General features: G+C 36.9%; 1 protein-coding gene and 1 pseudogene across 2 annotated transcripts; both read right to left on the reverse strand.

The window, feature by feature from the left end:
• Positions 1 to 43: 43 nt before the first annotated feature.
• On the reverse strand, positions 44 to 5,528 carry LOC130733814 (ras-related protein RHN1-like; annotated as a pseudogene). Its single transcript, XR_009017640.1, has 7 exons — positions 5,306 to 5,528; positions 5,133 to 5,210; positions 3,491 to 3,658; positions 2,733 to 2,781; positions 2,188 to 2,261; positions 1,400 to 1,493; positions 44 to 454 (listed from the first exon to the last, which is right to left on the reverse strand). The product of XR_009017640.1 is annotated as a ras-related protein RHN1-like (transcript).
• Positions 5,529 to 12,155: 6,627 nt separating this feature from the next.
• On the reverse strand, positions 12,156 to 13,562 carry LOC130733816 (protein OXIDATIVE STRESS 3-like). The gene is made up of 2 exons (XM_057586090.1): positions 12,989 to 13,562; positions 12,156 to 12,603 (listed from the first exon to the last, which is right to left on the reverse strand). Exons 1-2 carry the CDS (start codon positions 13,231 to 13,233, stop codon positions 12,270 to 12,272), a joined length of 579 nt encoding a protein of 192 aa, XP_057442073.1. The 5' UTR covers positions 13,234 to 13,562; the 3' UTR covers positions 12,156 to 12,269.
• Positions 13,563 to 14,199: the final 637 nt, after the last annotated feature.

Here is a 14,199-nt window from a genome sequence, read left to right on the forward strand (position 1 = left end):
AAACAAGGGATACAAAGTATAGAGTACTTATTCAAGCGATTCATTTTGTACCAACAAGTTGTATTATATAATTCGCATCCATATCAAGGTAGCCCATAAACTTGCTGGAGTTGCACATAATCAAAGTGCGTACAGTATTTACAAACCAAAGAAAACAGGATCAACTATCGGGGGTACGAGAATGGATCCTCTCAATTGTTAAAAAAATTATCATGAAAAGTTTCACCATCTAACCATTATTTTATTTCATTAATTATTACACATAGAGATCAATGGTTAAAGGTTGACCCTTGACCTGATTAATTTTTTAAAAATGTTGAGAGGATCATTTCCGGGTTGTACAGGATACAGAATCATGAACAACATGATGCAGCTCTGGATCCTTCTGCAGGTCTATCAACAAGAACCATCCCTGCTGGGTTTTGCGCAGGCTGTGCCCTTGGTAACCTCTTGGCTGTTGAAAATGCAAATCAAACAACGTATGTGTTAGAATATGATCTCAGAATATCTTGAAAGTATTTCAGAGTAAATGTGCATATCTTCACAACATATTCTAAAGATATTTTCAGAGGATCCTAGTGGAAACCCAATCTGGGTGAGTCCCTATTTTGGAATGACATTGTTTATTACACATAAATATCAATGTTAAAAAATCATCTTATATTTGAGCAAATCATCTTACACACAAATATTCATTTTCTCTACCTAAGCCCTACTATTTGAGCAGCATACAAAGTTCAACAGTTTATGACACAAAAGAAGTACAATCAATCAAATTTATCAACAAAAAAAAGTACAATAAAAAAGCACATGCAAGATAAGATAATATGGCCATACCACAGTAAATTTCTCTTTTTTGAGTGTACTATACATAATACAGTCCTCTCTTTTGTAGCAAAATAAAAACCATATAAAAAACTCTAGAATTTATAAGGAAAAGTTGACAGTTAAGTGAGCTAAGTCCTACATGTTAGGCCTAACAAATTCATCAACTAATTTGCTTGCTCATGAATGCTTGATAGAATGTCATTCATCGAAAAGCTATATACGTCGAGAAAACAGGAAAAGCACATTCATTTGGTGCAATTCAATTGAAGATCAGGTGCCCATATGAGCCTTTGATTCAGCAAAACCAGAATAGGAATAATAAATTCATTTGGTTCACAAACAGTATATTCAATCAGTAGTGAAGACCAAGGAAATGTCTATTGGCCTGCAAAGCAAAGCAGGGACAGATATTTCCTCAAAAGAAGTGTTTGCATCCTTCCTTCTCCTTGGACTGACTTAAATCATGTTCTCTTGTTCTCCATTATTTGATTTTTCTCATGCAATTAAGTTAAAATAAAGAAAAAGCACTATTAATCATCCTTAAGTTGATGTAATAGGAAAAGACTCGCACCTATTTCATAAAATACATCATTAACATTGGCAGCAGTTTTTGCAGAGGTCTCCATGAAAAATAGACCATTGTCTTCAGCATATACGCGTGCTTCCTACATTTCACAAGAGTCACAGCTGATAAGTTGGTTCTAAAGACAGAATCACTCTACATAAACATTTCTAAGTTAGTGTATTTTATTTTCATTTTAAAAGAACACTAATATTAAAAGACTTGGTAATGAGATAAATTCAAAGATAAACCTTTCAAAGTTAAGCTTATTTATTTTCATTTTAAAAGAACACTAATATCAAAAGACTTGGTAAGAAGATTAATTCCAAGCTGCAACGCATGGAAATAAGACACTTTACCACCAGTTTTAGAAGAAGTGAACATGTTAGGTTTATTAGCATATAAGTTCTCAAGATGCAAGGAATGAATATACAGAGCTGCACATGAATATGCTCACTGCTCAGAACATCTAAACTGTAGCAAAAAAGTCCCAGTCGGACGTGTATGCAGAATTCATGTATTTGACAACTCAATACATGATTTATAGAGGGAACAGGTTTTATTTCATACAAAGCTATAGATCCTGGAAGTTAACATCAAATAGTATCCAAAAATAAAAAAATATCAGGCACCAACAACGTTTAAAGTATCAAATGAAACCATCATTTGAAATTTTATTAGGAAAAAAAATTGCTTCATCATAGTTGCAGGTAATTGGCCATACTGTTAAAGAAATTATAATTCTTATAGCTAATATGAGGCCTTAATAGGAAAATTGAAATCACTATAACACTTACTTCAGGCGTCACTTTCCTCTTATCTTCCAAGTCAGATTTGTTACCAGCTAGGGCCACAACCATATTAGGATTCCCTACAACAACACCAAAATGAATGCATTATTTGAGAATCTAATGATTTAACTATAGGGAAGTTCAAAAGTAGACCATGTTTGTTATAATACTTCAAAGCAACTATTCTCCTCTTTTTTCTCACAAGACTTGATCAATTGTTTCTTTGGAAATCTGCCTAACTGTTCACATTTCTCTCATGCATTAATCATTCTCACATCATCATTCATATGTATTATCCAACCAAGTTCGGGCTATTATAAAACATGATTATAGTTTCATTGAACAATTAATGTTATTTATTCCAAAGTCAAGTTCATGAAAAACAGAAAAGAAAACAAATTTCACAAATGGAATATTTAAATATATGGTCAAGATTGCTTTACAGATAGTTTGTATCAGAAGTTTGTAAAGGGTTAATAAGTAGATCGGTTTTCCTTTTTATTTCTCCTAAAAGGAGCATAAGAAACTTCAAAACCAATCAGCAAATATACCTTGCTTCTGAAGCTCTTGGACCCACTTTTTAGCTCTTGTAAATGAATCCTGTGATTGAAAGATATAAATAATCATATAAAACCACATTAAATAGTAAACAGCTAAAATATCAAAACATGGTCTCTCAAACCTAACGAAAGGAAAATGAATATACAGATCATAAGATTGAATGAATTCTTTCACATCAATATCTTCCTAACAAGCATGAGTTTCAATTAGTGAAGATTAGATAGAATGAGTGGACCCTGTGTATACAACAAAGATTTAGGATTTCTCTGGAATGTCTTGCCGAAGGTTTTTTGGCAGAGAAGGAAAATCATGTATTCCATGATAAGGATCAAACACATGAACAGCTGAAGAGGAATATCTTGCAATAAAAATGAATTGGTCAAGAATTGGAACTCATCACTTTTAAGGCTCTAGACTTGCTACTCTGCCGCCTGAGATATGTTTATCTTCTTTACTTATTGAATTATACTACAGGATTAGTAAGAAAAGCAGTAAAAGAAGCACCTGTTCATCCCCATACTCAAAACAGTAAAGCTTGGCCTCAATAGCATAAGATTTACTACTCCCATTGTAATTTGGAGACTAATCAGAAAGTGCAAACAGAAACAGGAAGCAAAATTTTCATTCATGTTCCTTATTTCCCCGTCATTGGCATATTATTATGTTAATATACACAGATGGTCATATTATATTAAATGTTACCAATATAAACAGGTAATCAGAAATATTAAAAACAAAAAAATCATACTGAGCTAGTAATGTCATAGACAATGATAGCAGCAGCAGCGCCTCTGTAATACATGGGAGCCAAGCTATGGTATCTCTCTTGTCCTGCTGTGTCCCAAATCTCAAATTTCACTGTGGCATCATTTACTGCCAGTGTCTGTGAAAAGAATGCTGCCCCTATTGTTGATTCCTGTCTCCCAAACAGATCACATAAATTCAGCAACATAATATCCACGTGTGTGTATTTAGCAATAAGTAACAGCTCTAAGAACCCATAACCAATGATGTCAACACTACCATAAACAGAAGAAATAATCTCTCACTCTCTCCCCACCAACCCTACCCACACTTTTTATGAGGTATCAATTTAAGGGAAATTACTCTGATACCCATATTTCTCTCATGAATACAGGTACCCAAGGTGAATTGTTAGCATCTATGCTGCACAGATGCGGGTACAAGATTTTCAAAAAAATTAAGGTACGAGTACGTTTTTATATGTGTGTGTGTGTGTAAGGGTGAGTGTATGCGCGCATGTGTATATAAGGAGATCATATTTTCAACAAGTCAACAAAATATCTTCACAATAAAACAAAATATACATTGCTGTTAAACTAACTAATAGAATAAATCGGAGAAATGGAAACTAGTACACGAATTAAGAAAGGAAACTCGAACTTAGTAACTTATCAACCATCAACCAACGCAGGCGAGCATTGGCCAGGTAGGAACGAGACAGTTGATTGATGTAGATTAGGTACACAGGTAGGGTGTTACGGTTTTCTATGTGTTACATAGATAGGGTTTCGTTCATGTATATATAAAAGTAAAATAAAAACTGATAAAAAAAAAATTTGTTTTGGCTAAAATGTACCCAATAAGTACCCTTCGTTTTATTGAAAAATTATTTCGGCACGTACGCGGCATGTATTTACAAGTACCAATGAGTTCCGGGTACGGATTCACACCCGGAACAGGTACGGGAGCCAAAATGAAGTACCCATGCTTCCGAGGTTAGCATTTACTGGCTGCTTATTATATTTATTGAACTTCTAAAAATTTATTGTGAAAAAAAATCAAATAAATGTTTGAAAATTCGGTACAGCAAATCCCAATTTTAAAGAAAGTTTCTAAAATCTAATGTACTATGAGAGTAATACTATCACATTCAGTACACTAAACATAACACATTGACTGCATAACAATACATGTTAGTAGATTAAATCTAAGATATAAAGTTGAAACCAAATCTACCAAGTTAAGAGTATTACACAATGCATACTAAAAACTTTCCCATTTTAAGCTCTAAAGCTGCAAAATTGTCATCAAATTGGGACGGAAAGCTTTGTTTTCAGCTGAAATTTCTCTATTATTCTCCCTCCAACATGCTCATAACTTTTAGAAACATTTCATTTGAAAATTGAAACAGTAGAACCCCATTTTCTATTCAGTCAACAGCAAAACAAAGCAAAAGGGGCTAAAAAAAACACAATTTTCATGCCACAAGCAGCATCAAATACAAAATTGAACAAGCAACAACACCTGTTACCCACGAACTACACACTACACTTGATTCCCCTCTAAAATCCCAAAAATTATCCGTAAACATTTGAATTTGGCGAGCAGCGAATTGAACAGAGAAATCAAAAGGGATAGGAAATAACCTGAAATTCAAGGAATTGACCCTTGACAAAACGCAAAACGAGGCTGGATTTTCCAGTACCCATATCCCCGAGGAGAACCTGAGATTCAATTCAGCAAAATTAGCCAAACAAGAAATCGAATTCAACGAAAATTAAACAAAAAGGGAATTGAGAACAGTGAGAAAGAGAGAGACCAATTTGGCATTGAGATTGTTGTGTCCGACCGTAGCCATGAACGATCGGAAGGGAAGAATGGAAAGGAGAGAAGCTTCTAGAAGAAGGAATTGGAAATCAGAAGATGATGAAGGACGAAGAAGAAGAAGAAGAAGAAGAAGAAGAGGAAGAAGATGATGATTGATGATGAAGAAGAACGAAGCCAAAAACACAGTCCTTCTCACAGTTTTATTTATTGCTCTTTGCCTGCGGTGGTTGCTTGCGTGTAAACGCGCTTTTGAACTTTTTTTCCTAAAGTATTTTTATTTGGTTACTTTCTAAAATGTTTTATGTCGTTGTTAGATTCCAATTTTGCTTCTTTTCTTTTTTTTAACTTCAGTACGTATTTCAATTAAGAAAATGCAGCGTCTGCAAATAGGGAGTGATCAATTTCAGCTGGGGGCATCCCACCAAAGCCGATTTTGATACTTACAAGCCAGAGAGGCTAAGATATGAGCGGGCACATTTGCCTTGCGGGTTACATGAGAAAAAGAACAGGAAAGGAAATTATCAGCTAGGTAAAGGCAGTCTAGGGTGATGTCTTGGATAGTCCAATAATTTGATTCAGCTCTCAGGGATTTGATGACAGAAAGAGAATCTGATTCAAACAACACACTATCCATTCCTAGTTCAGATGCTTGTTGCATGCTCCATCGTAGTGCTAAAGCTTCTGCTGTGAGAGGCTCCAATCTGTGTTCCTAGAACTAGGGCTGAGCAGAATTATCCAGCCCGACCCAAACCCGAAAAAACCGACCAAAAAATAAGCAATGGGTCGAGTTGGGTCGGGTAGACGGGTAGGGCAAAATGAAAAAACAGTCTCATACGGGTGATAATGGTCGGGTGCGGGTTAGGAATTTAAAATCCACTTGTACCCGAACCCGACCGCATGTCAGTGTTGTGTGTTTAAATTAAAACTACTTTTTAGCCTTGCAGCAGTCTGCACTCTACAATTTGCGCAGAGAGGCATTTGCTTTCTATTTTTTTAATAGCTAAAAAGTAAAAGTAGTCATTATTTAATGCATTTGTTTTTTGTAAAGAAGTGATTGCATGTCTTAATCAAAGAAAAAGCTTATGGTCCATCACCGTTTCACATGACATGTCAGGGGGGAAATTAAGAAATAAGCCTTCTTCTTTCTGTCATACTAGGCTACTAGCCTTTCACGTGAAAAAAATAAAGAGGTTTGAGAAATAAATCAAATACTTTCATTTCATGAGTTATCAGTTCATCACTTTATCTTTTTCATATCAATTTTCTGGTCCTTCTCTTGCTCTCCTTCTCCCACCACGCTGCCACCACTTCAATCCAGCACCATTCTCCTCATTCTCCCCCTCTTCTCTTCCTGTCCGTACCTATTATGCTCTCCACAACTCTATTTTCTCCCTTGCTTCATCTAGGGAACACCATTGTTAATCATCTTTGAACAAAAAACCATGCAAGATGAGAGCTTTACCATCTCTAATGGTGGTGGCACTGCAACGAAGACCGCCGCTACCTTGTCTTAGTCATGGAACATAGCCTTTCCACCAAGCTCTACAATACCCGTTCTAACCGACCCGCACAACCCGCTCATCGATTCAACCCGCACCCGACATATCCGAGGCTTCCATGGTCGGAAATGGTTTGGAATATGCTTGATTCAAACCCGTTAAAACCCGATATAATACACCCGAGCCCGCCCGAAACCGACCCGTGCTCAGCCCTACCTAGAACAGGGTGCCTGCAGCTAGTAGTGCACCAGTGTGTGATCTGGCCACAAAGCCAAAGCCAGTTGAATTGGTTCCTGTCCAGCCTGCATCGACATTGATTTTTATCTTTCCTTCCGGTGGTGCTTTCCAGGCAACTTGGTGCTCAGACCGGTTTGTTTCGCCCCTCTTCTCTTGTGCTTCGATCCATTCTACTAGTTGGCTTAAGGCAGTCGTCATTATTTCCCCTGGATCTGGTTTGAGGTTGTTGAAAATTGCATTGTTTCGTGCTTTCCAGATTGCCCAAGTTCCTTGGAAGATTTGAGCCACCACCTCTTGATCATGATTTGTGCAGACCTCAATCAACCACTCTGCAATGGTTTGGTGGGTTGGGTTTATTCGAACCCCCAGGGGATGGTTGAACCATGCTGCTCTGGCCCATTGGCATTGGATGAAAAGGTGGGTTTGGGATTCAGTAGTCTCTTCTCCGCACAAGGTGCAATGCTCTTGGATTTGAATGCCTCGTCTTGCTAAATTTTCCCCGCAAGGAGTGATGTTGTTGACAGCTCTGTAAATAAAATGTTTAACTTTTGTGGGCACTTTGATTTTCCACATCCTTGTCCAGGGAAAGTTTGAGGAGCTTGATCTGCTTGCTGTGGCATTAAGTCTGGAAACTTGGCATTGGTGATATGCGGATTTTACTGAGAACAAACCATTTTTGCTCCATCTCCATATCATTTTGTCCTCGGGTGCTCTCCAGCTGAGGGGAATTGCCTGGATGGCTTTGGCTTCTGCTGGGTTGAAGTAATTGTTGATTTTTTGTACATTCCAGCGGCCTCCACTTTCAGCTATGAGATCAGCTACTTTGTGGCATGTAGGGTCATCAATTGGGGGGGAGATAATGTTCCCTTTACCTGGTCCCGGAAGCCAAGGGTCACTCCAGATTTCTATCTTGTTCCCGTTCCCAACTTGCCACTTGATTCCTTCATTGACGAGGCTAAGAGTTCCCCAAATGCTTCTCCATGCGTAGCTGGGTTGATGACCAATTGTAGCTTCAAGTAGCTGTTTTCTGGGGAAATACTTGGCTTTCCAAGTTCTGTACAGCAAAGAGTTTGGAGCACTTAATAATCTCCATGCTTGTTTTGTCATAAGGGCTTTGTTAAAGTCTTCTAGGTCACGGAAGCCCAAGCCACCTCTATATTTTGGTTTGCAAAGGTGCTTCCAGGCAGCCCAATGAATCTTTCTTTCTTTGTCTCTTTGACCCCACCAGAAGTTTGCAAGATTACTTTCAATTTTTGAGCATATGCCACTTGGGATTTTAAAACAACCCATGATGTAATTAGGGATGGATTGTGCCACAGACTTGATCAGGATCTCCTTGCCTGCTCTTGAGAGTGTTTTCTCCTTCCACCCTTGTAACTTTCGCCAAACTCTCTCCTGGATTTTCCCAAAGATAGCCTTTTTTGAGCTGCCAATAACAGTTGGAAGGCCCAAGTACTTGTCGTGGATAGTCACAGCCTTTACACCCATCCTTTCACGGATCATTTCCATCATGTTTTGTGGTACATTTCGGCTGAAAGACATTTCTGACTTGTCCAGGTTCACAAGTTGCCCTGAGGCCCTTTCATAGACTATTATGGCATTCATTAGACAATCTGCTTCCTCCTTTGTGGCTCTGCTGAAAATCAGACTATCATCCGCGAAGAATAAATGGCTTATGTGAGGAGCACCACGAGCCACTTGGATTCCATGAAGCTTCTTCTTTTGTGTTTGATCAGAGATAAGGCCCGAGAAAGCTTCTACGCATAGGATGAAAAGGTATGGTGATAGAGGGTCTCCTTGACGGAGACCCCTGCCTGGTACAAAAAGAGGGGCAGGTTCACCATTTAGAAGGATAGAGTAGGAGACAGAAGTTACGCACCTGAGTATTAGTTCCTTGAAACGGGGTGGAAATCCCATTGTTGTAAGTACTTGCTCCAAGAAAGGCCACTCTATCCTGTCATATGCTTTTGACATGTCTAGCTTCATGGCTAGATATCCTTTCTTTCCTTTTCTCTTCTTCTTCATGTAATGGAAGACTTCAAAACCAGTCAAGGCGTTGTCGGTAATTTGCCTTCCCGGTACGAAGGCACTTTGCTCCTCTCCAATGATATCTCCTAGGAATTCCTTTAACCTGTTAGTGATACACTTTGTCACCAGCTTCATGATAACATTGCATAGACTAATAGGTCTGAATTCGTTTGGAAATTCTGGTGCTTTTGTCTTTGGGATCAAGCAAATGAAAGTTTTGTTGATGCTTGAGGGGTCCTCTTCTCTGTTTAGGATATTCAACACTTTCTTGGTGACTTCCTCTCCTACTATGTTCCAATATTTTTGATAGAAAAATGCTAGGAATCCGTCAGGGCCTGGGGCTTTGAGAGGATGCATTTGGTGTAGAGCGTCTTGAACCTCTTCGGTGGTGAAAGGAGCTTCTAATTCTTCTATTTGGTCATGTTTCAGCCTTCCTTTAATCTTCTGGCAAGCAGTTTCAATGTTTGTGGGGTTCATGCTTGTGAAGATTCCTTCAAAATATTGCTTGAAAGCTTCGGTTACCAAGTCCCTCTTGTAGACCCAATTGCCACTTTGATCTTTTATTCTAGCAATTTTGTTTCTTTTGTTTCTCTGATTGGCTTTCCCGTGGAAGAAACCTGTGTTTTTGTCTCCCTCTTTCAACCATAAGGCTCTAGATCTTTGCCTCCAGTATATTTCATCTCTCCCATGTATCTAAAATAAGATTCCAATTTTGTTTACTCATGATTCATGAAACACATGTTAAATAGGACACCAACTAGGGTGGTAAGCGACTAAGCGGGTCTCATCCAACCCGCGAATACGACATATCCAACTAAACTGAGTTTTAAATAATTCAGATCAGATCAATGTTTTAAATCTGATTTGTTTCATTGAACTTGGACTGGTTTGGTTCGATTTGATTTGAGACTTGGGTTGATGAAGTTAGACCTCGTGGAGATCGAACCAAATAGAACCATTAGAAAACATGAGAACTCTTCTTGGGCATAACAAAAAGTGTTATTGTTCTCTACATGTAGGAACGAATGTCGTCATAGAGTTCTAGCAATGCAAGTGTTGTTTGTATTTTATTCCTTGGTTGAGATGGTGGTTTACGACTTTACAATGTGGTTCTACAAAGAGGGTTTATGTTGTTGGTGGTGAAGGGTTTGAAGGCTGAATGATGAGTTGATGGTCCTTGGATGGAGTAGAGGTAGGTTGTTGTGGTCGTGCGACGAAGATGAGGCTAGGATGGAGGGCTGGTGTGGCGAGGTTGTTGGGTGCAGGTTTTGTGCGATGAGGGTCGGATATGGGGTTTAATTGTAGGGCTTTCATAACTGATTGCATATGACATTAATGGTTGACGAGATTTCTACTTTTCTCGTTTACATTAAAATTTCTATTATTTTGACACGATTCAATTACCCAACCGAACCAACATGTTAATTATCGGGTTGGTAAGGTTCTAAGTGTTCACAATTTAATATCTTATCTTATGCATCTTTAATTATATGGAATGCCTAGGTGCTTCTTAATATAATATCATAACTTAGGCATCTTTATATAGAATTTCTAGGTTTTCCTCAATGTAATATCTTACGCTTTAGGAATCTATGTACAACTACTCAAAGCTAAGCTCAAAGAAAAATGCTCACAATTTGTAGCAAGCTTGAGACAGTTTAGGATTTCCAAAAGTCGGTATCTGCAAACTATAGAGTTCTGTATTTGTAACCCGCAGAGATTCATATTTGTGTCATGCTGTTGTAGTGTTGTAGCTTAGCTGAAAGAGGCTAAGGCATAGGCCACTTGTTTGGAGAAGCGGTGTCAAAACTCAAAGTATCTTAGTACGTGAGAATGTCATGGATCAATTATCTCACAAGCTTAAGATGTTGAGTACATAACTAAATGATTTTTTATTTATATAACAAGCTCCCTCATGCAAGAGTCAATTTGGGATTAAAGTGTGGACGATCAACATACTCACATGCCATGGGTTTGAAATTTCACTTTTTTTTTATGAGAATAGTGTGGGCAATAAGGATTGAACTCTAGACAACTCTACCATGAAGACTCTAATACTATGCCACGAACTAATTATCCTAAAAGTTTAAATTGTTGTTTGTGAAATAAGTTGAATGCTCTAATGTATGTGCTTGAGAAATAGAGAATCATTTAGCTGAAAAATTATGTAGCCCCCCTTTGTGTATCTAATTCTTTATATATCCTACATTGCATTGCACTTAAATCCCCATTACAACCTTTTGAGATCTCTCATACTTTACACATTGATCCTTTGTTTGATTTGAAGTGATTGATGAACAATTTGGTGCACTTTGCATGTACTATCAGATTGAGTGAATTATATGCACTTATGAGTGATGGTGAGTTGTGTGGTCTCCCTTATGTTAGTATCTAAATTGAGTTTCTGAGAAGTTTGCTCATGATTTGCATGCTCGGATAGGGGGAGACCGAAACTTGTTGGGCATGCCTTTTGACTACCCCTTGTATACAAGTGGTTCCTTGCTTGAACTGTTTGTTGTGTGGTGACACACATCTTGCTTTCTAGTTTGAGAAAGTATGTTTGAGGACAAGAGGAATTTAAGTGATCGTATAAATCACAATTTATTTGCAACTTTTTTACCATGATTTTCTGCCTGATTGTTGTACATTATATTTAGAACTATATGCTTTTAAGTGTATTGCAAAATGCAAGTGAAAATAGAAAAAATGAATGTACAATGAAAAAAGTGGTAAAAAATATATTTAACGTAGAGTTTCACGTATTGATAGAGAAGCACGACCATGCTTGTCAGAGGCCATGGTCGTGCCAATAAAATAAAGTTCAACGACCGTGCATCCTCCAGCTTACCCGTGGTTGAAGACTTGTAAAGTAGTCATAACCGTGCTTCTTAAGCCACAAACCGTACTCCCTAACGCAGTCAAAATCTCATGTTGTGACCTAATCGTTTTTATTCGAGAAAAACTTGGGTAAAAGAACAAAAGACAAATTAAGTGTATTCCTGGTGGTCCAATGATCATTTGGTTTTTCCTCCGAGAACTTTCCTCGAGAATAACACAAATTAAATCAACATCATATAATTGCAAATAATTTTTTATTTATTAAGACTATGATTGCAAATTCCCAACACCAAATACCTCTCAGCTATTAATTTACAAAAAAAAAAGAATAAACATCTCAACTTTTGATCCCTTTCAAACAAACAGAGCAGTTTGATTAGGAATATTGTTGGAACTGGTAGATCTATGAGGTGGGATTTGAGGCCTGCTACGAGTAAAGTTGCCACTGCCCCTTTCTGCAGTACTCACTGAATAGCTTGAACCTGTTGTATGCAATCTCCTCCTAGAAATAGCACTAGGAGTGCACTTTGCCCTTTGTGTCTCATCCATTTTCCCTCCATAGCTTCTGCAAGACTTCAACTTCTTGTTGTATGGGTTCTCTGGCTTAACCAGATCCTCCAAGCTGTTCACTTTTGCCAATGAAGTGAAAGATTGTGCTTTCCCTTGGTAATACTTTGAAAGTCCCCTCCTATTGACCATTACCAAGGACAGAAACTTAAGCAAAATACAAAAACCCACAAAAAGTTATCATTACTCATAGCAATCAATTGTGATATACTCAAAGCTATTAACATCGATTATTCTCCTGAATTAACGATGTCTCAATGAAAAATTACAGTAGAGTCAAAATTATGTGGACAATTACAAAATTTAAGAAGATTGTTTCTTACAATCAAGATTTTGGTTTAAGAATTATGAAAAGGCCAAAAACCCAACAAATATTACTCATTAAAATTAATTCTGGCACCAAAAATTTCTTAGAATAGCTTTTCTTCAGAATTAATTTTGATTTTAAAATTAAATATTGAAAAATTTCCAAATATTAAGTGAGATGAGATAAGAATGAAGCTTACTTAATGGGAAGTTGTTGAATCAAAGAAGACATGTCACTCAAAGGGTCATCTCCAACATGATCATCACCTGATGATGAAGAACAAGGAGGGGATGTAACTTCTTCAAATGAATCAGATTCCAAAAACGTCCCACTTGAAATTCCAGACTCAGAAGAAGAACTAAAACCAAAAAGATCACACTCATCATCAATTGCTTCAACTCCTTTCTTATTAGCTTCAACAGTAGCATACTTCAGCTGCTCCATCTCTAATAAACCTTTTTTTTACCCTTTTTAGTTTTTATACTTCGTAAAATTTTCACTTTCTTCCAAACCATTCAAGCAACAATTTATACCTGGCTATAGCACTCTATGACACACCTACTTTTCCCTCTTTCTAAAGCTATGCTTTAAATGGAATCACAAGTGATTGTGTCAATGAATAGAAAGACTAGCTTGGATGATTTATAAGCAAGGCTTTAAGATGATTGGATAAGAATACATTTTTTTTTAAATTATATCATGATATTCTATAAGACAGAAATAGTAAGATTCGGTTTTATCCGAATTTGATATTTCTTGTCCCCCTAATCCGGAACTTCCTCTCTCTTATCCCACTTATTCTTTGAAGAACTAAAAATCCAACTGCATACAATTTTTTTTTTTTGACATTCCAACTGCATACATTCGTATTGGAAACATAACATCATCGAATTGAAAACATTATACTAAGATTGTATATAAAGAAAAAAAATTATTGTCAATTTTTAATTAACAGGGATGAGAAAATCAATCAAGGGTAGGTGAGTACGTGGAATGTGATTTGTGAAGTTGACAAGAACTTTGGATAAGGGTGAAGTATTTGTATTGTATCCCGTGTAGTAACAAGTCGATCGATGATATCCTAATCCTCAACCAAAGAAAATCACTTTCCATCATAAGCGCGGCTCATGAATCTGGACGGGGTATTAAATATTTAATTCAATCACTTTTCTTTTTTAGCTGTTCAATTTTTAGTAGAAAAGTATTTAATATTTTCGAGATAAATAAGACATTTTTTATGTTCATATCTCTGTATATAACCAATAATAATAAGCTCTTTACATTCATATTTATAAATCACTTTTAACCAATATTAAAAAACCCGAACTATCTTTCTATTTCATTTTCGGGAAAGAAAACTCTCTATTTCTTAATTACTATGTTTTCAATTATTTTTTTTTTTTATTTTTG

This window comes from Lotus japonicus, chromosome 1 (genome assembly GCF_012489685.1).
Source record: "Lotus japonicus ecotype B-129 chromosome 1, LjGifu_v1.2".
NCBI classification, from domain to species: Eukaryota; Viridiplantae; Streptophyta; class Magnoliopsida; order Fabales; family Fabaceae; genus Lotus; species Lotus japonicus.

Bases quoted from the DNA above. Each gene is read 5' to 3' on its own strand.
- LOC130733816 (XM_057586090.1), bottom strand. From the start codon at position 13,233: ATGGAGCAGCTGAAGTATGCTACTGTTGAAGCTAATAAGAAAGGAGTT. The intron at 12,604-12,988 runs GTAAGCTTCATT...AATGGTCAATAG, and splicing joins ATTCAACAACTTCCCATTAA to GAGGGGACTTTCAAAGTATT.